Source organism: Hibiscus syriacus, unplaced genomic scaffold (assembly GCF_006381635.1).
Source record: "Hibiscus syriacus cultivar Baekdansim isolate YM2019G1 unplaced genomic scaffold, ASM638163v2 tig00002237_pilon, whole genome shotgun sequence".
NCBI classification, from domain to species: domain Eukaryota; kingdom Viridiplantae; phylum Streptophyta; class Magnoliopsida; order Malvales; family Malvaceae; genus Hibiscus; species Hibiscus syriacus.
The window spans coordinates 3,347,893-3,373,069 of NW_024061918.1; the positions used below are offsets into that span (position 1 = coordinate 3,347,893).

A 25,177-nucleotide genomic window follows, 5' to 3' on the forward strand; every position below is an offset into this window, starting at 1 on the left:
CAAAAACTTATTATGTGTTGTGAGTAATATAAAATTATACGCAATTAATGTGAAAGTATACACAATCGAACAAGTAATATTATGATGAGTGAGTATCGTCTCCATAGGGATTGTTGGAAATTTAGGAGTTTAACCAAAGCAAATGACTACTTTATCTAATTATAGTTAGTGTGATGGTATATACCAATGAAAAATGTCAAGGCAATATGTATTGGTAGGGATGGAATGATAGTGTGATGTGGTAGCAAATAGAGATGTCATGACAAAATAAAGTGTGTGTAGTGAAATCAAATGACAATGTAAAGGCAAACAAAAACGTAAATACTGGAATTAACTAGAATAACTTGATAATCCTCGCACAACAAGCTACTGTAGGAATGAATGATAGGAGTCACTAGGAAATTCAAGTCTAACTTCTCAAAATGATCTCACTTCTATGTTTTACTTGCCCGACAAGTTTACTAAAGATGTCCTATCCTATCTCTAGTTAAGGGAATCGACAGGTTGGGAATGTCATGGCAATACCTATTGGCGTTAGCAAGCACATGGATTTCATCAGTCTAACAGAATATGTCACAACAATACCATTCATTATTCACACTAACATCTACCCTCTCGACCGAGCACTGCTCCTTTTAGTATATTGAAATCCTAGCCCTATGTTTAAAGGTGGATTAGGCTTAGTTACTATCTAAAACCCATTGCTTATGTTGATCCTCCTTAGTTTCTCTTGAATACTAAAAATGAACAACTTAGTTTCTCTCAAACACTAAGTATTTCCTAAGGAATACCTACTCCCATAGCTCCTACAACCTTATGACATTAAGCACCGTATACAAAACAAATAAAATCATAGCAAAAAATAATCATCCATTAAAGAAAGAACTTAAGAATCCATCATGAACTCCCACAAAATAAAGCTAGCTCATGGTGGGGTTCAAATAATCCATGAAATAAATCAATAAATTCATTCATTCTTTGCAACTCAAATCAAATGAGAAATAACAGCAAAGGGGATAGAGGAAAAATCCTTCGACACGAGCTTCTAAAGCTCTCCTCGACCACCATAAACTACCTTAGCTCGCTAGCTCCTCTCAGAAGCCTAGTTTGCCACTCCTAAGAGCTCGTTAATAGAGGAACACCACTAAAAATAGAGAGAAGAGAACGATGGAGAAGATGAAGAAAATAAAGATTTTTCAGCTGGAGTGTGTAACCTCTTTTCTCTGTCTTGTGAGGTGTCCTTTAATAATAAAAATATTTAAGGGTATTCTTAGGATTTTTGCACTCAAAATACCTATCATACACCTAAGGTCATTTCTTGTATGTCTATCTTCACAGGTGGCAGTAGTCCCCAATAGGCAGATACAATCATCATACACGTGCCTTGCCAACCGTCATTTTCTAAAAATATCTTTTTTGTCATTTTCTACGCCAAAAATGCCAAGGTATTTCAATCTGCTTCAGTAACGTGTGATGTCACGGCGTTCTTTCCCAGCTCACCCTTTTGCTTGTTATTTCCTGTACATCACTAAAAACCACACCTTCCTCCTAATATAACATCTTAACAAAATAAAATAACAAAAAAACCATAAATGCAACTATATGCAACTACATGCATATAAAATGACCTAAATGAACCCTTAGACAAATAATAACTTAAGTGAAAAAGGCCTTAAAAGTAGGCCTTTTACGGAGTTATCACCCAAGGAGGATATGCAGCTTCAATATTCACACTTCTTCTATTCAGGTAAATTTTAAGGATGAAATTTCTTCTTTGGATGAGAGATTTGTAATGCCTCGAAATACGGGTTAGGAGTTTTAGGTTTATTCGATTGAACCTTGGAATGATTTTTCCTTAGTTTATAAAGCTTTTGACCCAAATATATTTGATTTGGGTTTGGGATGGGCCCAACAAGCCTTAAAAATAGTGTTTTTAATCTTGACACAAATATGGAGGGATAAGGGGAGTAATTATCCCATTTTTCGAATGAAAGGCTAAAAACTCTTAATTTTAGGATGATCCACACATATGTTATAATATCCTTTTTTTCCTCCAATTGCTTGTTTTCTTTCACTCTACTTCTTGTCTCTCTTAATCTTTAAAAACAAGAAAAAGTTTGGAACTTTAAGAAATTCAAGCATCCTTTGTGAATTCTAAGGTAAGATTCACAATATGATCTTCCAAGCTTTCATTCAAAGCCACTATTGCAAGATTTGGCTTAGTTACCCAAAAATGGGTTTTAGTGGGGGTTTAAGGAACCTTGAGTTCTAGTAATTTTTTTGGGATTTAAGTGGTAAGGAAACGTTTTTAACCTTTTTAAAAGTATGTCATTGAGTTAGTAACTCATTTTTTATGTCTTAATTAGTGAAAGAGCAATGGGAGAGTTCCAAAGAAAGAGGCAATGAGAAATAGGTACTTGGGTAAGTTGAGGATATTTTTCAATAGCTTGGAAACAAGGTAAGACAATTCTAACTTGTTCATACCACATGTAGGTCATTGTATGTTCATTATGGTATATTTTGTTCATGAAAGCACGCTAGAGTAATTTCATGGCAAGATCCATATTTGTTGTTTGTAAGCATGAAAGATGGTACATTTTGACCTCTAAGACCTCAAATAAGACTTAAATAAGCTTTGCTAGTCTTAGGGGAGTGTATGTAACACCATAAATCAGTACGACAAACAGTCGATCGATTTAAATGTCACACAGAACCATTAGAGTGGCTAACCACAAATTTTCTTTAATTTCTTACTTTAAAATGACTAATTTAATATACTCATAGTGAATAAATAAACCACCATTTTATAAATACATTACAATAGGAGCTCCCAAAATGAAATACTTCAAATTATGCAGGTCATTGTTAGAAATAATAAGTTATGACTCGAATATATGAAAAAGAGTTTACAAATATACATGCCCTCTAACGGAGGACTCGAAACGTACTCTGCTACGCTTGGTCTGGATTCCAACTGTTCAAAAGGCTCCTCACTGCTCCTTTATTGACATGCGTAAAGAAACAAATTCCAAACACTTAGCTAACTAGCCCAGTACCACAATAATAACTAATACATACTAAGAGTGTTCAATAGATCCTCAAGGTAACTAGTAAAATAAAATACAACCTGTGAATATACTCATATACTACACTCTCTACTCTAGGGTAAACATCATGGTGTGGTTGAGGGTACTGCATCTCAGAGCTCACACACCCCTCTAGTCTACCGAGGATAAGGCTCAAAATCTCTACATCAGACATAACACCCTCGACTAACCCACCTCTTGCGAGTGTCGGGACTTGGCCCTAGTTAGTCAGTTTAAAGTGCCTCGCTCACTACCTAAGAATATTTGAATTGATTCTACTGTTTAATACTAGTATCATTTACTAAAGTGACTCGGGTGTCCGGATCGTTTCCCGGGTGTACATATAAGGCTAGTTTTATTTAATCCTTAGTAGTTGTTGTTTATATTGTTTTGAAATAAACTAATTGTTATCACTTGGAGTCTTATTTTTTATTATTCAGAGAATATGAGGAGCCTCAAATTTGATCCCTTAATCATTAAATTAACTACCAAAAAATATTCGTGAGTACTGATACTAACCCTTCAATATCAATACTAAACCTTTGGTATCAATACCCACCTGTTGGTATCGATACACCCAGACTGATATAGGCTATTTGGGTCGAGCAGTATCGATACTCTATACTGAGTATCGTACTTTGGTTCTAGGTATGACTAAGTATCGATACCAAATTTTGGTTCGATGTTTTAAAAAATACCCTAGTATCGATACTCCCCAGAGGAGTATCGATAATCATGTCCTGGTTTCGATACCAAATGAATGAGTATCCATACCACCCCTTTAAAATTGTCTAGTTTATGTCTGAAGGATAAAAAGTATCGATATTGTTACCATCATTATAAAGTGCCATGCTTTGATAAGAAATCACTTAACTAGCCACCCAAAAGTCCCATAGAGGTCCCCAATTAGTGTTTAAGTGTCGTATTTGATATTAGGGGTCATAAAGAAGGCTTTGAAACATATTATAACATTAAAACATATGATTTACCATGGCATTACTCAACATGCTTCAACTTACTCTCTTAAGCTAGTATGTATTTCTAATGACTCACAAGTGTTATGAAGAAGTTGTAAATGTGTTACCTTGTTCTTTGGCTGCTATAAACTCTCCCCAATCAACCAATGTCAACTTTTTTCCCTCTTGCTTTAGAGCTCTCTAATACCTCCTTCAGTAAACAAGGATAAAAAAATGAATTACTAGCTTAACTAGTTTTTTGGATTAAAGTTAAAGACATTTCTTATAACTTGAATCCACTAAAATATGAGCTTGAATCACTTGGTTCTCTTAAACCCCTTTAAAACCCATTTTGGAAACTAAGCCAAAAACTTGAAAAATAGAACTTGAATTAAAGCTTAAAGAGTGAATATTATTAATCTTACCTTGGTTAATCAAACCTATAATACCCCAAATTTTGACGGGTGACTAAAATGTAAGTTTTGAAAGTTTGGGAACTAAAGTATAAACTTTGTAAAAGTTTCGGGACTAAAAATGTAATTTTGCAAAATTATAGATTTTAGCCCGAAAATGAATAGTTTGGGTTAAAACAATGACTTGTGGGAATTAGATTTTCGGTATGATATTTGTGTTAAAAGATATAAAGCGATAAAGTTCCGTATTGAAATTGGATAATCGGATCGAACTAGAATTTTATGAAACTTTAAGGATATTATAAAATGGTTGGAATACTATTTTCATAATTTAAATCAAAGAAATTTGGCTCAGAACAGTGTAATTTTTCAGATTTGGTCGAATAGTGGAATTTTAGTGACTAAACTGCAATTTTCAAAAATGTCATGGCCAAAGTGTCCAAGTTGATTTATCATTGACCAAAGAATATTTTAATGGAGAATGTGGCAATGGCATTTGGTAAATTTTAAGATTCATTAATGGCAAAAATGGAAATTCTCAAGAATTGAATTTTAAATTCAATTAAATTGGTTAAATTTCCATGTGTATTAGAAAATTATAGAGTTCTTTTTCCTCCATCAACTGCTGTCGTGAACCCTCCTTAAGGTAAGAAAAAAATTTCTTTTCATTTTTTGAGTTATTTTAGTAAGATTTTGGAAAAAGTTGTGAAATTGAAAAATATTATTCATCATATTCTCTAATATTTGGTGTAAGAAACTCATGATAAACATGCTTGGATGTTGAGATTTGGAAATTAGGGTTTATAAAGGGTTTATCGATTTTGAAGGTTTAAAGATAGATTATTATGTTTTTGATGTTAGTGATTAATCCTAAGGCATGTATGATGATTAAAATTAATTGTACATGCTTATATGATATTTGGCCATGCTAGGGTTTTATAGAGTGATTGGATTTTGATGTAATTTGAAGTCATTATGATTAGAATAGCATGAATTTGATGCTATGAAGTTGAATTCATGCTTGAAATTGAATGAAAATCAAGTTTATTTGTTCTTGGGGTGTTCGATCATAAGAAGAAATTAGGGGGAAATTGTGGAAAAATTTTCCTATAGTCTATAATTGATATTGAAGTGTTATATGTGACTTGGAGATTAATTTGGAGCCTTGAGTTAGTAAAAGGGTTAATCTACAATTTTTGAGAATTGTGGTATATTATTGCAAGAATGTAATATTTGAAAGTTTAATTCTGATTTTTTATAGTTGAAAATGCTAGAATTTTAAGTTGGAAAGTTGTTTGGAACCAAATTTCAAATTTGGTAAAATTTGATGGTGGAATTTGAAAAGTCTCAATATTATGGGGACTTGATTTTAAGTTTATTAAATGTGGAAGTATCATTTGATTAAATTATTGTAATGTTATAAATTTATTTAAAATGTTGATTTTTGGGTTTAATTCTTTAGTTGAGATTTAATTTCAAGTTTATCAAGTTGTGTGGTTGAATATGGAAAGTCTAAGAAAGTTTAGGATGAAATTGCAAGCTTTTGAATATTTAAGTGTTGATTTGAATATTTTATTGAGGTGCTGGAAATTTTATGTGATTAATGTGAAAAAGATCATAATGGTGAAGGGGCATTATGGATTAAATAGGAAAGTTGATATAAATTCTAAAAAGAATTCATAATTAGTGGTTGGATTATGAAATTTGTAAAAGTTGAAGAGTTGATAGTGGAACGAAATATTCATGGAATTTAAGGAATATTTTGAGAAGTTTGAAATTATGATGAAAGTACGATTTAGTTTTATATCAATTTAAGTATCGATTTTATTTTTTATTGAATTTATATTTAAGTTTAAATTATTTTAGTTCGATGCTAACATAAAGCTTGAATATTTTATGATGTTATATGACGTTATCAGACTACGGTAAATTTAGTGATCCAAGTAACTCAAAATAGAAGGAAAAGATGCGGAATTAGAAGATAATAGTGGAGAAGATTCGATAATGAGGTAAAGGTGAGTGCATTTCATTTGTATATATGTTTTGACCAAACATTAGCTTGCGATAAGCCAGTGTCGGAGTTATGTTAAGAAGTGACTCCTAGTTTTATGTGAAGTGTGATTCAAGTTTATATGTTTATTTAGTGAGCTAATAGAACTAGTGAATAAGTCAATGACACTAGTTGGTAAAATCTGCCTAGAAATTATGTTTCGAATAGTAAATTTAGAAAATCTTTAAAAATTCTAAAAAGACCTTATTAGAGGATTAATCTTATACCATTGGATACGTATATTAGTATAGTTTCCTTTAGAACAAACAAAAACTAATTTCGAGGAGTATACAAAAAGATATGAATTTTGAATCAGTGATAGGTCAGAAAATAGGACAGCAGATTATGTCCAATACAGCTTCTGTCAGTCAACTTTGAAAATTTGCTATACATTGTACAAGTGGAACTAGACAGAGTTCCTTATATGGTTAGATTTTTATTTGAGTATAGTTTTCATTGGTGCAAACGGAATAATTTTTCAATATATATATTAATGCATAATAATATTTCTTTGAAGGTAGTGTAAACTGCAAGAATATGAAATTTCAATAAATTGTATAGTGGAATCAATTTTTAAAGCCTAGTGAGGTTTATATTTGATTTATAAGTAAATTGTTCAAATGAGTATAGTTTATTTATTTAATTACTTTGATTGAGGATGACTTGCGATAAGTCAACCTCATTTTATTTTCCAGTATGATTTATAAATTCTTAGTAAGGAATATTTCTATAATATTTTTATCATGTTTTATGAATGATTTTGGGTATGAATTTCCCAAGTATGATATTTATGATGATGAATTCTAATGTTTTCAGTTATTAGATATTTACAATTATCAGATGATTTTAAGTTATCAGATATTTACAGATATCATATGTTTTACAGTTATCATACACAGATTAATAAATAATTCTATGATGATACATATAAGCCTATTTTATGTTGCATTGAGAGTCATAGGTACATTTGGCATGCTATTTAGTGAGTACTTTTTAGTTATCAATTATCATTTATCAGTTCAGCTTTGGTACATTCATGTACCAATGTTCAACACTGTTGTTGTTCAAGTTATGATTGCAATGAAATGCATCATATCGTAGTTTCAATTATGATTCAGCAGCGTGTTGTGCCTAGTGTGTAACCCCCTCAGACCGATGCGAGTGGCCTGATCCGATCCGGGGTGTCACATTAGGGCCACCAAAGCGACCCACCGTAAAAATATCAGAAAAAATTAAAATTTTTGTTAAAATATGTAAAATCATAAAATCAATTTATAATAAAAATGTAAAATTTATCAGTATTCAGAAATAAAACATATTTTCAGACTCGTATATATAACAAAATACAACCTACATTCCCCCTAATCACATGCACCGTACTCCGCAAGCCACGCTAGTGGAACTTCCCCACTGAAGTCGATAGTTGCATTGGTTTGATTCTTTTAACCTGAAATGGTGAGAAACAGAGTGAGCTTTGGAAAGCTCAGTAATACAATACTACCAGTTGATGCTACAGGACATGCAGATAAATGTAGAACAATAAAATTTCCTTATTGAATTAGATATATACAGGTTTTAGGGATATCTTGGGGTTCCACTGATAGTTCATCGAGTAGAAGCCAATAAGATCTCAGTTCATATGAAACATTCATAATATCAAGTTTTCAGGAGATCGAATAGAATGTATAGTGTGTTCCAACCAAAACCAGTGAAAAGATATAAATCTTTTTAAAACGGTAATTATTTACAACATATTTTCAAAACCATAGTAGAACCCTCCAACCGAACACCATTATGAAGTTCCCCAAAACTCTATCCATGAGGGTTTACTCTAAGCACATAGCAAAGGGAGCCAACATAAGAGAATGCCTTGGGGCCCAAGAGCCAACCCAAGGTTCACCTTAGGTCCATAAGGATTTACTAGCTGGATCAGGGCTGAACCTCCATACTCAAGAATCCTACCCATAAAAAAATCAGTAGAAATTACTTTTAACAGTAAATCGTAATATTTGGATTGCGATCCAATCATATGTCATAATCGTGATAATGAAATAAATCGTATAATTGATCTCCACTTGTACACCATAAGTAGTCCCATGATTAACCCAAGGGAGTGCCTTGGGGGCATGAGAGCCTACCCAAAGATCACCTTATGTTCATAAGAATTTACCATCTTGATTAGATTTGTACCTCCATACTCCAGTCTACCCAGATAATATCCCAATAAAACAGTTCAATTAATAACCAATGAAACAGTAAACCATAGTTTATAACTCAGTAAATTCCATGATTCCATAAATCAGGAACTATTTATATTTTTCAGTGAAAATTGAAATCGGAGAACACATACCATGTTGTCATGGTTCATAAACCAGTAAATCAATAATTTTATTAAAACTCGTTTCAAAACATATAAAATCGTCATACAGTACATGTGGAACACACTAGAGGATCCAAGTATTTTTCAGAAACACAGAATAGTTATTAGCAAAACATGAAACTTATATACTTTAATCGGATTCCAGGAACGAAGTCTAATTAAAGGGATCGATTACTAATGGATCTAATTAGACATTTAAAGTTGATACTTTAGAATCCCGCTATGATCCAGGTGCATCAGGAAGGGATTCAGAAACCTTAATATAGAATAATTCTATATTCAAATTTACTGAGAGTAATTTCATTACTCAACAATTAGAGGTATTCAGAATTATGAATTGAATTATCAGGATTTTAAGTCCAGTTGAACCAAATGGGGTATTCAAGATCCATAGCATATGAGTTACTTGTGTGATCAGGTATGACCAGAGTGATTTGAACCGGCAAGGAAGAAACGAAGATTCAGGACATTTTTCAATCTGTGTCGATTTATCGAATTATATATACAAATCAAGCTAAAAACTCTCAGAACTAATGCATGTCAACTAGTTAATTCATTTCCCTTCTAGGGTATTCACTCTTTAATACCAACAATTCTTGACCATAGAACATCATCAGAATCACCGCTGAATAGATCTTAAGGAGACAAACATATATTCCAATGGTCTTTATTTCATTTCTACATTGCAACAATATCATGAATTGTCAATGTACTTTAATTTGTGGTTCATAACCCATAAAGACAGTACAACATATAAGATCGTCAATGTTTTCAGACTTATCCAAGTTATTCACTTAATTCAATTAGTATTCAAATTTATCCTGGTCGCTTAGGAGTTCCTTGAGCAATTCGGTCGTTTCCACAATTTCGAATACATACAGTACTTCCATTCCGTTTAACTTGGTCAATTAATATAGTCATATTAGTATTCGAGATTGATTTATTCATTTCAGAGCTTGAGGGCGTTAGTCAATCCAGGTCCTGGAAATAATTTAGGTCATTGTACACTTTAGGGGTATTTTGGTCATTTTACACTTTAGGGCATTTCTATAAATCCAATATAGATCAGGAATTTAAATTGATGATTCCAAGGTTCAAGTGAATCAAGATATGAGCTCTCAGGTCATCCCCATTATCATAGTCATACATATTGTTTTTTACTCTTTAAGGGTATTATCGTAATTTCATTCAATTTCATCAGTGAAACAACTTACTCCGTCGAGTCTGAAGGAATCTGCACCCTGAAGTGTCTAATGTACTAGCAGAGCTATATATGAATATTACATTATGAAAAACAATCGTCATACTGCTAAAGGGGCTCAAGTGTCCTCTCTGTTTCTTGAGCGTCACACAAGGCCAGTCTTATGTCATCCTAATCTGTTTATCTAGTTGTAATTATAATTATCTTGGTTATTCTCACTTGTAGTCTTATGCACGAGGCTTTGATGACCCTTGGTTCCCCCGACCCGAACGCTTAAATCGATTTTAGTTATTTACCCAATTTATGATGATGGTGCCGATATTATGCCTTATAGTATCAATACTGACCCTTGAGTATCAATACTTACCCTAGATATCGTTACAAAAAATGGCCTAGGTATCGATACTCTTATTTGGGCATACTCGAAGAATAGTATCGATACTGTTCATCAAGTGTCAATACTCGCTCCTAGAAATACCCTATTTGGAGCACGAAAATATGATCTAACACTACCTAATTATCCTACCAAGGCCATTAAACGTTACTCAAGTCTTATTTGAGTCATTAAGGGTTAAAAGGAGTCACTTTGCATGCTAAATCTACCATGAAATACTTATGCATGCTTCATGAACTCAAATAACCATTTATGCACATTTAATGAACTACATGTGGTATGGACAAGTTAGAAACGTGTTACCTCCGTGCTAAGTTGTTGAAAAAATGTCCTCAAGTCACCTAAGGAATAACTTATCCTTTCTCTTTGCCTTAGAGATTTCTCCTAACTCTTTTACTAATCATAACAAAGAAAATGAGTCATTACCCATTTAGGAATTTAGGATAAGGTTAGAAACAATTTATACAATTCAAATACCTAAAAAATGAGCCGGGATTCTTAAGTTTCCTAAAACCCAATAAACCCCCACTCATGTTTTCTATAACCAAATTTTGCTATTTTAGGCTTGGAAGAAAGCTAATGGTAAAGAGAGTGTTACCCTTACTTAAGAAATTTTAAAATTTTAGAGGATGCTTCCAATTCTCAAAGTTTCAACCTTTGTTAAGTTCTTGTGGGAAGAAATAAGATAAAAGTGGGAGGGAAAAAGATAAATTGTGGGATGAAAAAAGGGGGTGATGTTTAGGCTTGATATTATCCCAATTAATGGGATTTCAGTTTCAAAATAAAGTTGGTATAATTACTCTCTTGGTCCCTCAAATTTCAAGCTCAAACTAAAGTAACCATTTTCTAGCTCATTTTGGGCTCTAACCAAGCCCAAAATCATCCAAACTTGGACTAAGGCTTCCTATAGGCTAAAGAATTCATCCAAGGTCCTCTTGGGTTATCCCAAAACTTTTAACCCAATAATAGGGGCGTTCCCATTTTTGTGAGGAGGATGGGGAAACACAAAAAGAAAAAGATAATGAAAAAAGGTAAAAAATAAAATATGTCACTAATTACAAAAACCAAAAGAATAATGACCCACGGAAGGTGAGTGAACCTAATTGTGAGAAGAAAAGAGTGATTCAAAATACATATGTGAGCTCAAAAAAATTGAGAGAGAACTTTATTCACAAAGAGCCTTGCATTCTTGTCCAATTTAGACAACCATTAGTTTCAATTTCTAACTACAACACTAGCCTGCCTAGTATGTCTGTTCCTCTTTTACATAGTTTTTGAATGTTGTTAGGTGACCCACCGAATGGGTTACCACTAGAAAGCCGTAAACATTGTGTGATCTTAGTGGTAAATCATGATTTACAAGAATCTAAAGGTAAGTATGTTGTCACTCATTTAAATGATATTCTAACCTACTTCTTCTATTTTATACAGGTTAAGGCACTTGAAGTTGTTATCCATATTAACCACAAATCCTTTAAGTGGTTAAATGACCGAGATGGACTTCTTTTTTAACTAAACAGGTTCTGCATTCCACAAATCTCCTCACGAGAATTATTAGTTTCTGAAACACACTTAGGAGACTTTATGGATTATTTTAATGAACCACTTCACATGGTTTTTAAACACCCATTCTCCCCACACACGAGTAAAACCATGGAAAGAACATATGAATCAATCACAAACAAAGTCAATAGTGACCAATGCCATGTTGAATTTCAACCTAAACACCAGATTACAAGACTTGTGTGCAAAAGAGGATTTCAAGACAACAAGAAATCATTTTTAACAAGGAATAAACCACTACATAAGCGAATAAAGACAAATCACATTGATCTAGGTAAATTTTTTACAAGCATTCCTTCCAATACATCTAATTCTCTCTTTTTTTGGATTTTCAGATTCGTGGACGATCCTTTTGAGGAGAAGGGGAATAATACATACTCCAGAATCCATAATAGAAATGCATTCTTCTTTGGACTAATGTTTCTACTTGAACCCATTAGAAGAACAAAGTCTCGAAGATTCAAAGCATATTTATTCCGTAAGTATAATGTGATAAATGCATTCAAAGGTTCCATCATTTCTCCCTTTAATGTTTCAAATTCGATGTCGAATCTTTTTGAAGAGATAGAGGATGATACATGCACCATAAGGCTCACATAAAAGGAAAATGGACTTTTTTTTCCAATTGATCCACACAACCAAGCCTTGGAAAAGAATACCAGAAGAACAACAGACTTGCGGTGACTTTTTGGATAAGATCCATGTGTTATTTGGTCAACGTGTCTTTTAGAGTTATGATTGGTTGTATCTTATCTTTCCAACGATTCTTGAATCATATTAATCTGATAACGAAAACTCAAGAAATATTCATTTTAGTGATGATAATGAATGCAAGAATTCCTATACGGGATTAATATATGATTTTGTAAATATTACAAAATTTTAATATTTTTATTGATTATTTGTCATATAATTTAATATAGGATGATGCATTATCTTTTAGGATTAGATTTATTATTTTATTAGGAATTAAGATAGAGTTTAAATTTTTTTTAGTTTATTATTATTTTATTAGAAATTAGGACAACTATATGTCAATCACCATCATCATTGTTGTTATCATCATCATCAAATCACCATTCACGCCCATCATCACCAAAACCCTAATTTTTACTAAGTCTCCTATCTTTATCTTCTTTGTCTTTATTTATCTTATTGTCTTAATATTCATTATCTTCATATTAATATTTTGTTCTTATCTTAATTTTCTAGTAACTTTTTCCCATTCAAAACCTAGATTGTGACAACAATCTAATCCATCTTCCACCTCATTCTTTGATTAAGTCTAGACCCCTTAGCTTGATTCTTCAACTACGGGCAACGTTCATCACTCTACTATCATGCCCTATCAACTAAGAAAATAGGTTGTGATCTGGAAAGTATTAATACTTTCGAATTTAAAAATATATATAATGAAAAGGCTTCAAAGTATCGACACTTTTCTATAAATATCTATACTTTTGAATTTAAAAAAATGGAAAATGAGAAGGTTGCAAAGTGTCTAACTTCTCCACAAATATCAGAGCATAGGTATCGATATAAATGAAAAAGTATCGAACATCATAATACATGTATTGATATTTTATCTATTGATCATCTTCATGAACTTTTTTAATATATAAAAGCATTGATCATCATTGCATAAGTATCGATATTTTAAATTTTTATCTTTTTATCAACTTTTTCAATATTTAAAAGTATCGATCATCATATATTAAGTATGGATATTAAGAAAACTACTTTTATTTATTTTATTTTTTTGTCTCAATTCACTCTAGATAGATATTGATATTTCTTCACCAATAACATTCTTGAATGCAACCAAAATTATTATAGATATTTATAACATTTTTAGCTTTTAACATATTTTTTTCAAAGCTAAAGTAACATTTTAGGCGCAAAACATTTTATTAATAAAAATATTAACATTTTAGATCGCAACCTAATTTTTTAGTGAACCATGACATTCATAGGTGCAACCGTATTTATTATAAATATGCATAACATTTTGACCTTTTAAATTATTTTATTATCAGGGGAAAATCTAAGGCTCCATCAGCTTAAACTCTGGTAACATTTTAGGCGCAAACTATTTTATTAATAAAAATATTAACATTTCAAATCGTAACATGTTTCTTAGTGAACCGTGACATTCTTGGGCGCAACCATATTTATTATAGATGTTCATAACATTTTAAGTTTTTAAATTATTTGCTTATCATGGGAATGCCTAAGGTCCCATAGCTTAAATTCTGGTAACATTTTAGGCGCAACTCATTTTATTAATAAAAATATTAACATTCCAGATTGTAACCTATTTCTTAGTGAACCTTGATATTCTTGGGTGTTACTGTATTTATTATAGATATTCATAACATTTTGAGCTTTTAACTTATTTTTTTATCATGAGAATGCCTAAGGCCCCATCAGTTTAAAATTTGGTAACATCATAGGCGTAACCCATTTTATTAATAAAAAATATTAACATTCCATATCGTAACATATTTCTTAGTGAACCATGACATTCTTGGGCACAACTGTATTTATTATAGATATTCAAAACATTTTGAGCTTTTAACTTATTTTCTTATCGTGGGAAAGCCTAAGGCCCCATAAGCTTAAATTCTGGAAACATTTTAAGCTCAACCCATTTTATTAATAAAAATATTAACATTCTAGATCGCAATCTATTTCTTAGTGAGCCATGACATTCTTAGGCGCGACTATATTTATTATATATATTCTTAACATTTTGATCTTTTAACTTATTTTCTTATTGTGGGAATGCCTAAGATCCTATCAGCTTAAATTCTAATAACATTTTAGGCGCAACCCATTTTATTAATAAAAATATTAACATTCCAAATGACAACTTGTTTCTTAATGAATCATGAGATTCTTGGGCGCATCCATATTTATTATAGATATTCATTACATTTTGAGCTTTGAAGTTATTTTTTTATCGTTAAAATGTCTAAGGCCCCATCAACTTAAATTTTGGTGACATTTTAGGTGTAACCTATTTTATTAATAAAAATATTAACATTCTAGATCGATACATATTTTCAGCTTTGAACTTATTTTCTTATAGTGGGAATGTCTAAGACCCCATCAGCTTAAACTTTGATAATTTTTTAGGCACAACCTAAAATGTTAATAGTATTAATAACATTTACCATTTATAACTCATTTTCTTACCTTGTATAACATTTTTGTGCAACTTGTTTTGCTACTCAGACTAATAACTTTTCTTATTTCGACTTATAATATTTTGTATTTCATTTAAAAACATAATATTTTTTTTATCGGTCACACCGTTTATTAATCTTATTTTAATCACCTCACATCAGGACTCCGTGTAATGTATCCTAATGCATGATGCAAATGCACGTGATGTGTGTGAGGAGGAACATACAAACCTAACTCAAAAAAACAGAAAAGTAAAAACTCTCAATAGAAACTTGGATAGAGCTGAAAGCAAAAAAATTAAAATGTTAGTATGACATTAAAAATAAATAAATTAAAAGCTTCAATAAATGGATCATAAGTTAACTATAGACTCAAACCCATAATTTCCACCACAACGACAATGTGTAAGCGACTTACAGCCTGACTCTTTAAAAAAAGGTCCCCAGCAGAGTCGTCAAGCTGTCATAACCGTTTTTTGAAAAACAATTATTAAGTTCTAAAAAAACAATTATGACTTTATTTAAAAAAATGGTGATTTTGAATCAATTTGATAAAATTGAATGGAGTCTCCATCGACCTTTGAGCTAGGTAGGTTGAATACCTAAAAACGTCTTTTAAAACAATTTTAAGAAAAATCGTTTTCTAAGACATAAAATGGTATGTACTTACCAAAAATCCGATTTAATGGGTCCAGGAGTCGGTTACGCGTGTGGAAGGATAAGCACCCTCACAACATCCAAAATTGGTACATAATCGCTTACATGTTGTCGTAATGGCGGAAATCATGAATTCGCATTGATAATTAAAGTATGATCCATTTATTAAATTTAATTAATTTGATTCGAATTATTTGTTAGGGAACATTCCTTAATTCGATAAGAAATCACGATATTTGCGCATCCTCCAATGGGAAGGCTATATCGTCTATTTCTCCTTTATACAAGAAATATTTCCCCTCACCAATGTTATCAAAAAAACGCAACTATAATATAAACTGAAAATTGGCGTTTGCATAAAATAAAATAAATTGCTATTTAGAAACATGCATCTCATTGTTTGACTTAAAATACAAAATGAATTAATTGGAAAAAATAAAATTGATTTACTTCAAGTTCACATTTTGTTCAAACGTCGTATCGGATCACACTACTTCGATCAAGCAATGCTTTCCACTCCCATTCTACAAATCGTTGTTCTTGAAAATATTTGAATAAATAACTTTTACCAAATCTCTAATTAAAGGCTAATATACAACAAACAAACAATACATGATCAAAACATGTTAATACAAAAATATAGGGAGCTAATCAGACAATAATCTGAGTTTTCAGACATACAATAGCGATCAAATTGCTCATAAACGAAAATTCAAGGAAATAAAACAAATAAACTGATTTTTAATAATAATAGAATCAAGGGACTAAAATGTAAACATGTCAAAATGAGAGTCAAGAACGAAAATATACTCAAATTTTGTATATGGCATCATCAAGTACCAAAATAGAATAAAATTAAATTATAGACCCTATTATGTAATAATTATAGGACCAAAACTTAATATAATCAAAACAATAAGGATTAAACTGCAAATAAACATAAAGATAAATATTAACACCAAGTCAAAATCAGTGACTAAAATGCATCCCTACAAACATGATAGTACAAAGTCAAGAAATTAATCATTTTTAGTACATAAGGATCAAATAATGAGAACAATAACTTTGATGTACAATAGTGAACACATAAAAAATTATGGTTGATGTACAAATATTATATAAAAGGAGTACTAAAATAATAATAACCCCAAAGCAACATATAGGAATAAAACAAAAGGAAATAAAACATTATGCCACCAGTAACAACACAATAATAAGGAAAAGTGACTGGAATGAACTATTCAAAACATATATTTCTGAAATATAAATGAACTAAAACTTGATGACTCTAACTCGAATAAGACCATAAAAGGATTTGAAAGCAAACAGGGACTAAATTATAACATAAAACAAGATAGGAGCTCAAAGTAAAAGAAAACTAAATTTGCATTAATGACCAGAATAGAATGTTACAAGCTATGGAGGACCTATCTGGTAAATAACCCACGCGCGAAAATGGTTTTTGGGTCCTCCTTGAACGGCGTCGTTTCGTGTTACGTATATAAGGGTGAAACCAAGCCAAAATTAACCCTCAACCCTCATTTGCTTCAGTTCTTCGTTTGAAAGTGAGAGAGAGCCAGAGAGAAATCTCCCCAAAGCTTCAACCAGAGCTCTTATGTTCCCAGAACCTGGTGGACCTCCGTCGTGTCGGTCGTCGTTGACCGGCGACGGAAAAGAGAGAAGTAGACACTATTCGAAGCATTTATCTGCCCTGGTTATGGATCCATGCTTCATTTTTCCTCAAAGCGACTCCAGCGCCGCAAATCTACAAAGGAACCCCTCAAGTCCTTTGGCTCCGACAACCCTTGGAGATTCCGTTGAGCGATCTAGGGGTAAGTCTCTTTCTTTTTATCCTCTTTCTTTATTCTCTTTTTTTTGAATTTGTTTCCCCTCTGTTTTTTTTCTCTCCCTCTCTCTCTGATTTTCTTTTTCCCCCTTTTTTTCCCCGAATCCTCCCTCTTTGTCTTTTTAAGAAAATCACCCTTCCCCTTATCGATGCATGTTGGATATGATAAATCTCCTCGGGATTTGGGGTAGATTTGCTCTCATATTTTTATTGAGTTGTTGATGGACTAATTTGATTTTTCTCTGACTGATTTAGTGACTTTCTGTCACTGTTTGATGGATTGGTTCTGATCGGCTCCGATGGCAGCGGTGGTGAGGGTGAAGCTCAGGTTGAGATCATTAGGATGAAAACCCTAATCCTTGAGCGATCAGGACCGTTAGATGGGTCCAAATCCAACGACTGGAGGTAGGAAGCGACGTTGAAGTAGAGAATAAACCCTAGTGGTTTCGGGTCGGGTTCTCTTGTTGGGTCGGATCCAGGTCTGAGCATCTATTTGTAATTGGTGGGTTGGAGTGGTTGTAGTCGGGCTTGAACGGGTTGGATCTTAGGTTTGTAATCTGGGCTCTCTTTTGTGATGTTTGGGCCCTTTGTTGTTGGGTTGGCTGACTAGGCCTACAAGATGTAAACTAATTGTGAATAAAATAATAATAATAATAATAAACCAGGAAAAAATGGGTATCTACACATATTACTAGCTGAATTAAAATCAATGTGGATAGAGCTTTCAACTCGAACAACAACCTTGTTGCAATTGGTGTTATTGTCAGGAACGAGCATGGGATGGTCGTAGGTGGCCACGCAAGAAGAATCCAAGGCTCCGTTTCTGCTGAGATCGTTGAAGCAATTGCTCTTTGTCACGGTATCAAAATGGTGCATGAGAATTTATGGTAGTTGGTGGATGTCGAGAGCGACTCGTATGCGGTCGTTAACAAGCTCCTTTCAAACAACCCGGATCTTTCCATTGCGAGGATCCATCTCCAGAATGCTAGGTCCATCCTCAGGAATGAACAACATTTCAATGTTTGGTACGTCCCTTGCACAGCTAGCAAAGCTGCCCATGAGCTCGCCAAATAGGGTTTGTCGTGTAGCTCTCCTGAATGATTTGTTTATGATCAGCCTGCTTGCATTGCATAATTAGTTGTTTTGGATGCTTTAAATTTGACTTAATGAATTGACCCATTTATTAAAAAAAAAAATCAGTTGGTTGGTTGTAAATATATATTTAAAATCAAAATGAATACATATTATAATGTGAACAGGTATAAAACATATTACAACTAAAAGATATGCACATAAAGAAAGTATTAATTTTATAAAGATTTTTTTTCAGTTTTATCGAAAGACTCTTCTAAAATAATTATGATATTTATTTTTTATTTTAATATTCAGTTGCATCACATAGATGTTAAGATTATGTTTTTCAACGGCGACGTTAAAAATTAAATTAGTAACTAGTTTTTAATTTTACTTTGATATTTATCGTTGAAAATTTTGATACTATAGTATTTTAAAAAAATACTTTAAATAACACTTTCAATAATTAATTAGGGATATAAATTTTAAACTAATAATAAAATATTATCAAAGAACAATTGTAAAATTATAATATGCTAAATTCCATATGTTATTATAAATATCATGACAGACTTTTGATTTCAACAGGATAATTATATGATGTTAATACATTTTGTTTGAATTATATGATTAAATTTAATACATTATTAGTAAAAAATAATTTTATAAATAATATTCAGATTATATTAAACATACTCTTAAATATATTTATAAAAATAAATAATTAAATATTTCGCATCATCTAAATACTATATTTTTTCTAAAAATATTCCTGTGTATATAAGCTGTAATTTACTAAACAGATTTCAGCGCATTATAATAATTATATGCATTGTTTTTGTTAAAATTTCGAATAACTGAATTTTGTTTTCGATACTATCAAGAAGGGGATCCCACGACCAAAAGATTCTTGTGGTCTCAAAAAGCATGCCATTTAATTCAATATATACCCTCCCCAGAAGCCTCCAGGTTTTTAAATAAGAATTCTAATTTTTTGCTCTACGGTCGAACTCGTTTCTCTTTTAAAATATTTGAAATTAAATTATATAAAAATCTTATTAAACATAATTGTAAATTAAATTTTTTATATTAATCTGATATAAGTACAAGAAAATAAATATTTAAATATAATTCTCCATCTTTTGACATTGAACACTCATACACTGATATATGTGCTTAAATCCGAATCCTCAATAAAAAAAATAACAATCTTTTTACCACGAAGGCCACTCAATTCATACATAAATTAAATATTTGTATAAGTTGTTTTCAATTTTTCTATTTAAAAGTTATATAAAAAATATAAAAGTGTTTATAAAAAATATTCATTATTATTTTAATTTTAAATTTTTAAAACAATATAACCATTAATCATTTGATAATATACATATTACAAATATAATCATTTGATTTCAAATTTTTTGAAAAAATAATATTTCTTTTTCTTATTTAAGATTATTTAATTTTTAATAATTTTTAAATTGAATTATTATTAAATGAAATGATGACATGAATAAAAAAGAAACAATAATAATAATATAAAAAAATATCAAATATATTTTTTGAATTACTCACTTATATCTGATCTATTAACCGATTAATCTAGATCAGGTACTGCAGAGGCGAGGTCGAGTCTCTCAATCCAATTTACTCCATTCACAAAGGTCAGAATTCGAACCTCTGACCTTGCTTAAGGGACTTAGTGTCGCATCTCAATAGAATAATTAATTTTTGATTAAAATATCATATTTTAATAATATTAGGGGTTGTTTGGTTCGGGGAATGTAGAATTCTCATGATAATAGAATCTACATTCCCCCGTTTGGCTGGTCGGTAATCTCATTCCCGGTAATGTAAGATTACCAACAGTGATTTTTTGGGATATATTATCGGGAATGTCCTTACCTCCATTCCTTTAGGTATTGTTGGATTACTGACATTTTAGATTAAAATGTCCTTAATTTTTTTTCTCAAAAATATAATTCTTCTGTCATTGAATAATAAAAATTCTACGAAGGTTAAATTACAAATTTATCTTTAAATTATTTTAGATTTATAAAAAAAATCTATAATTAAAATTTTATATGAAGTTCAGGTGCTAAAATAAAATTTTAACCTTGCATTAAACATTTTTACATTTTTAATTTTGTAAAAAAGTTATATAAATTTTATGAATTTAAATTTTTTAAAGAAAATTTTACCTCCATTCCAATAATTTTTATTCATTTAATCAAACACGATAATCTTATATTCCTGCTAAACCAACCAAACACAAAATATAACATTCTCAGTAATCATATTCTATAATAATCTTTTATTTTCACTGATAATTTTACATTTCGTAAACCAATCGTATCCTAATTCATCTACCTACCCACAATTGCACCACAACTAGCGACTACGTAAACGATGTTATTTTTTTTCTTCTGATTTTAGGTTGTTTTTGGATATTTGAGTATTAATTTTCGGTTTATCGTTTTTTGGATATTCGACGTGTGAACTATTATTATAAAGACTGGATGGACACGTACATGTTAATGTCACACCATGTGTATTCTATATTAGGCCGTTCATATTTATATTGCTTTTTATTTAAAATATTATAAAAATATTTTGTTAATAATTATTTCGAGAAAGAAACATGAAAAATATGGGGACAAATGAGTAATTAGAAGCAAAGTGAGGGCTAACGTGTGAAAAGTGGTAGCAATAAAGAATCCCTGGAGTCATCTGAGTGTCGCAGGCAAGGAAGGGAAACGCAGTCGAAATCGGAAGTGATCAAAGCAAAAATGGCTCTGAATCTCAGTCCCATTGCCTCGATTTCTCAGAAACTCCCTTGCCATGCTCTTCCTCCCAAATCCACCCTCAGATCTCCCAGGTTTTCCATGATCTCCACCATTCCTCCTGGCTCCAAGTAAGTCTCTTCCTTCTTCGATTAATTATAAAAGTCACTCGATTAGTTTCTCCTCAGATTATCCATCTTTCCTTTTATTCATCCTGATTTGGAGCTGGGTTTTTGTTATTTTGCCTAACTTTGTTTTCGACAGTTTTTCTTTTATGATGTCTTATTAAAATAAGGGTTTTGTGGGTTTAAGAAAATGTGATGTTGTTAGTTCTTGTGATGTATGGAAGTTGATTTTTTTTAACTGAATGCAGAGGTGTTAAAAAGCCTTTCGCGCCTCCAAGGGAGGTGCCTGCTCAGATCACCCACTCCATGCCGCCTCATAAGGTTGAGATCTTCAAATCTCTGGAAGGGTGGGCCGAGAACAACATCCTGACTCACTTGAAACCAGTCGAGAAATGTTGGCAGCCCGCCGACTTTCTCCCGGATCCCAATTCCGATGGTTTTTATGACCAAGTAAATGATCTGCGGGAAAGGGCAAAGGAGATTCCCGACGATTACTTTGTCGTTCTGGTGGGCGATATGATCACGGAGGAAGCTCTTTCCACTTACCAAACAATGCTTAATACCTTGGATGGAACTCGCGATGAAACCGGCGCTAGCCTTACCCCTTGGGCCATTTGGACCAGGGCATGGACTGCCGAAGAAAACCGGCACGGCGATCTGCTTAATAAGTATCTCTATCTTTCTGGCAGAGTGGACATGAGGCAAGTTGAGAAGACAATCCAATACTTGATCGGATCAGGAATGGTAAGAATAAACACATTTCTTTACAAGCATGAAATATGTCATATTTTATTGGACTAAACTTGTTCTCCTGTATATTGATAGGATCCACATACGGAGAATAGTCCTTATCGAGGATTCATTTACACTTCATTCCAAGAGAGGGCGACGTTTATCTCCCACGGTAATACTGGCAGGCTTGCCAAGGACTATGGGGACATTAACTTGGCTCAGATTTGCGGTAGCATTGCCTCTGATGAGAAGCGCCATGAGTCAGCCTATACCAAAATCGTCGAAAAGCTCTTTGAGATCGATCCTGATGAAACGGTCCGTGCACTTGCCGACATGATGAAAAAGAAAATCACCATGCCTGCTGAGTTCATCTACGATGGCCGAGATCACAACCTATTCGACCACTACTCAGCTGTTGCCCAAAGAATCGGGGTTTACACTGCCAAGGACTATGTTGACATAGTCGAGTTCTTTGTGAACCGTTGGAAGGTGGAGGGGCTAACCGGGCTTTCGCCCAAGGGACGTAAAGCACAGGACTATGTGTGTGCGCTTCCGTCAAGAATTAGGAAGGTGGAGGAGAGAGCACAAGAAAGGGCCAAGGAAGCACCCAGCATGGCATTCAGTTGGATCTTTGACAGAGAAGTGAAGCTCTAAGGTCTCGAAAAAGAGAGTCTCCTTCGATGCATTTGGGGAAACAAACATGAAGAAGCTGAATGCAACTTGTCTTTATATTTATGCTGTAATGGTCCCGGAATGTGTAACAGGAGGATTTACGTGGCTTTGGTTGGGGTAGCAGTTGTTTTTCTGGATGTTTTGTGTCCTTAATAATGCCCCGATAGGGGGCAGATGTAATAGTTCTTTAGATGATGTTTTTAATAGTCTGATATAACGAGTAATATGTGTTGTGTTTATTTTGAAACTAGCCTACTTATGATATGTTGTGTAGTTGTAGTCTTTAGTTTGCAATAACAAAATTCCTTCTCTATTTGGGTTTGGTTCTGTTTCAAGTTTTGCCTTTGCAAGTTGATATACGAAGTAGCATTCATGCTGTAGATTCTGCCGTTTCTTTTCTTACGCGACTTGCATAGGTTTTCAACGCTAAAATCTACTGATTTTTTTTAGTTGAAAAATTATAATAGTAACGCTAAATACAGCATAGTGATCCCTCTCGAGATGAACTAAAATTGAAATCAAAACAATGAAATTCGCAACTTTGAAATTCATAGTTATTACTCAAATCAAAAAGGGTGAATTGAGTAATCCCTTTAGAGAATAATTATTGATCCTAGTGTTATAGATTAGTCCGCTTGAAGACTTCCATAAGAGACAGAGATACCTTGATGGCATTTGGTTCGTTGGAATGTTGACGAGGGAATTAGAATCTGTGAAGGAATTGGAATCTGAATCTAAAACATGTTTGGTTGGCAGAAAATTGAATTGGAATCCAATTTCATATTCTGTTTGGTTCGTAGACATGTCAGATGAATTTGATTTCAATTATATAAAATAATAGAATTGCCCTTCTTGTTTTTTTGCTTAATTTTAGTTTGTTTTATAACTTACATGTAGCAATATATTATAAAAATTTAAAAAAATATTAAATTTTCATTTTAATTATTCATTTCAATAAATTATAAAAATCATACTAATAAACATCATAAGTTAAAATCATCCCAATTAGGGATGGCCATAGACCGGGTTTTTGGTCCACCCAACCCAACCCGATAACAAGGGAACCTCCACCCGAGACCCGACCTGACAAAATAAAGTTTCACCCGACCCGACCCGAATATATGAATTAGAAACCCGACACGACTCGAAATAATAAAAAAATATTTTTATTCAATAAAAACAATGACTTAATTGAAAAATTATATATAGAGGGGTATTATTGTAATTATTCCTAAATATATAAGGTAAAATTATATATATTTTTCGGGTCGAGTCGGGTATTTTTCACCCTAAACCCGAACCCGACCCAAATATCAAACTTTAAAAAACCCAACCCGAACCCAAAATTTTTTAAAAAAATCTGACCCGATCCCGAAAGTTTTTGAAAAAACCCGACCTGAACCCGAATCCGACCCGAATATCACACTTAAAAAAACTCGACCCGACCCGAATATCAAACTTAAAAAAATCTGACCTGAAGCTGAAATTTTAAAAAAAAATCCGACCCGAATACCAAAATATTGATGAGGGTAGTATGGTCAAATTTTACATTCCCTACTCCAAAAGATTTCAATTTCATCATGTTATGGATGGAATTTACTTTCCCTCCTTTGATGGAATTGGATTCCAATTCCCCCTTTGAAAACTTGAACCAAACATGGGAAAGTGGTAGAATTGGATTCCAATTCCCCCTAATTCCAAGGGATTCCAGCGAACCAAACGTCACCTTAGATCCCTCAGTGTTAGATCGATGTTAAAATAACACCCAAATGCTTTAAAATAAGATGTCTCTGTTGAAAAAATAGACTGTTACAAAATGAGACATTAGCATTGACTGAAAAAATACAAAATTAAATATATATATATATAAGGAAATAACTAATTAATTGTACTTCGGTATTAATCATTGATTTAGAAGCGAATTCGCCCTGATATATGTAATCACTACCATGAATGAATGGCCCCAGAAGTTAGCACGACTCTTCAAATTTCGCACCACCCGAAAGATAGAGTGAACTTTGGTGGTACTACTCTTTTCTCCACTCAAAACAACACTC

General features: G+C 32.4%; 1 protein-coding gene across 1 annotated transcript; it reads left to right on the top strand.

Annotated features, from left to right (window-relative positions):
- Positions 1 to 21,533: 21,533 nt before the first annotated feature.
- On the top strand, positions 21,534 to 23,367 carry LOC120142167 (stearoyl-[acyl-carrier-protein] 9-desaturase, chloroplastic-like). Its single transcript, XM_039156902.1, has 3 exons — positions 21,534 to 21,722; positions 21,965 to 22,460; positions 22,542 to 23,367. Exons 1-3 carry the CDS (start codon positions 21,598 to 21,600, stop codon positions 23,100 to 23,102), a joined length of 1,182 nt encoding a protein of 393 aa, XP_039012833.1. The 5' UTR covers positions 21,534 to 21,597; the 3' UTR covers positions 23,103 to 23,367.
- The last annotated feature ends 1,810 nt before the right edge of the window (positions 23,368 to 25,177 follow it).

Bases quoted from the DNA above. Each gene is read 5' to 3' on its own strand.
- LOC120142167 (XM_039156902.1), top strand. From the start codon at position 21,598: ATGGCTCTGAATCTCAGTCCCATTGCCTCGATTTCTCAGAAACTCCCT. The intron at 21,723-21,964 runs GTAAGTCTCTTC...AACTGAATGCAG, and splicing joins ACCATTCCTCCTGGCTCCAA to AGGTGTTAAAAAGCCTTTCG. The intron at 22,461-22,541 runs GTAAGAATAAAC...GTATATTGATAG, and splicing joins ACTTGATCGGATCAGGAATG to GATCCACATACGGAGAATAG.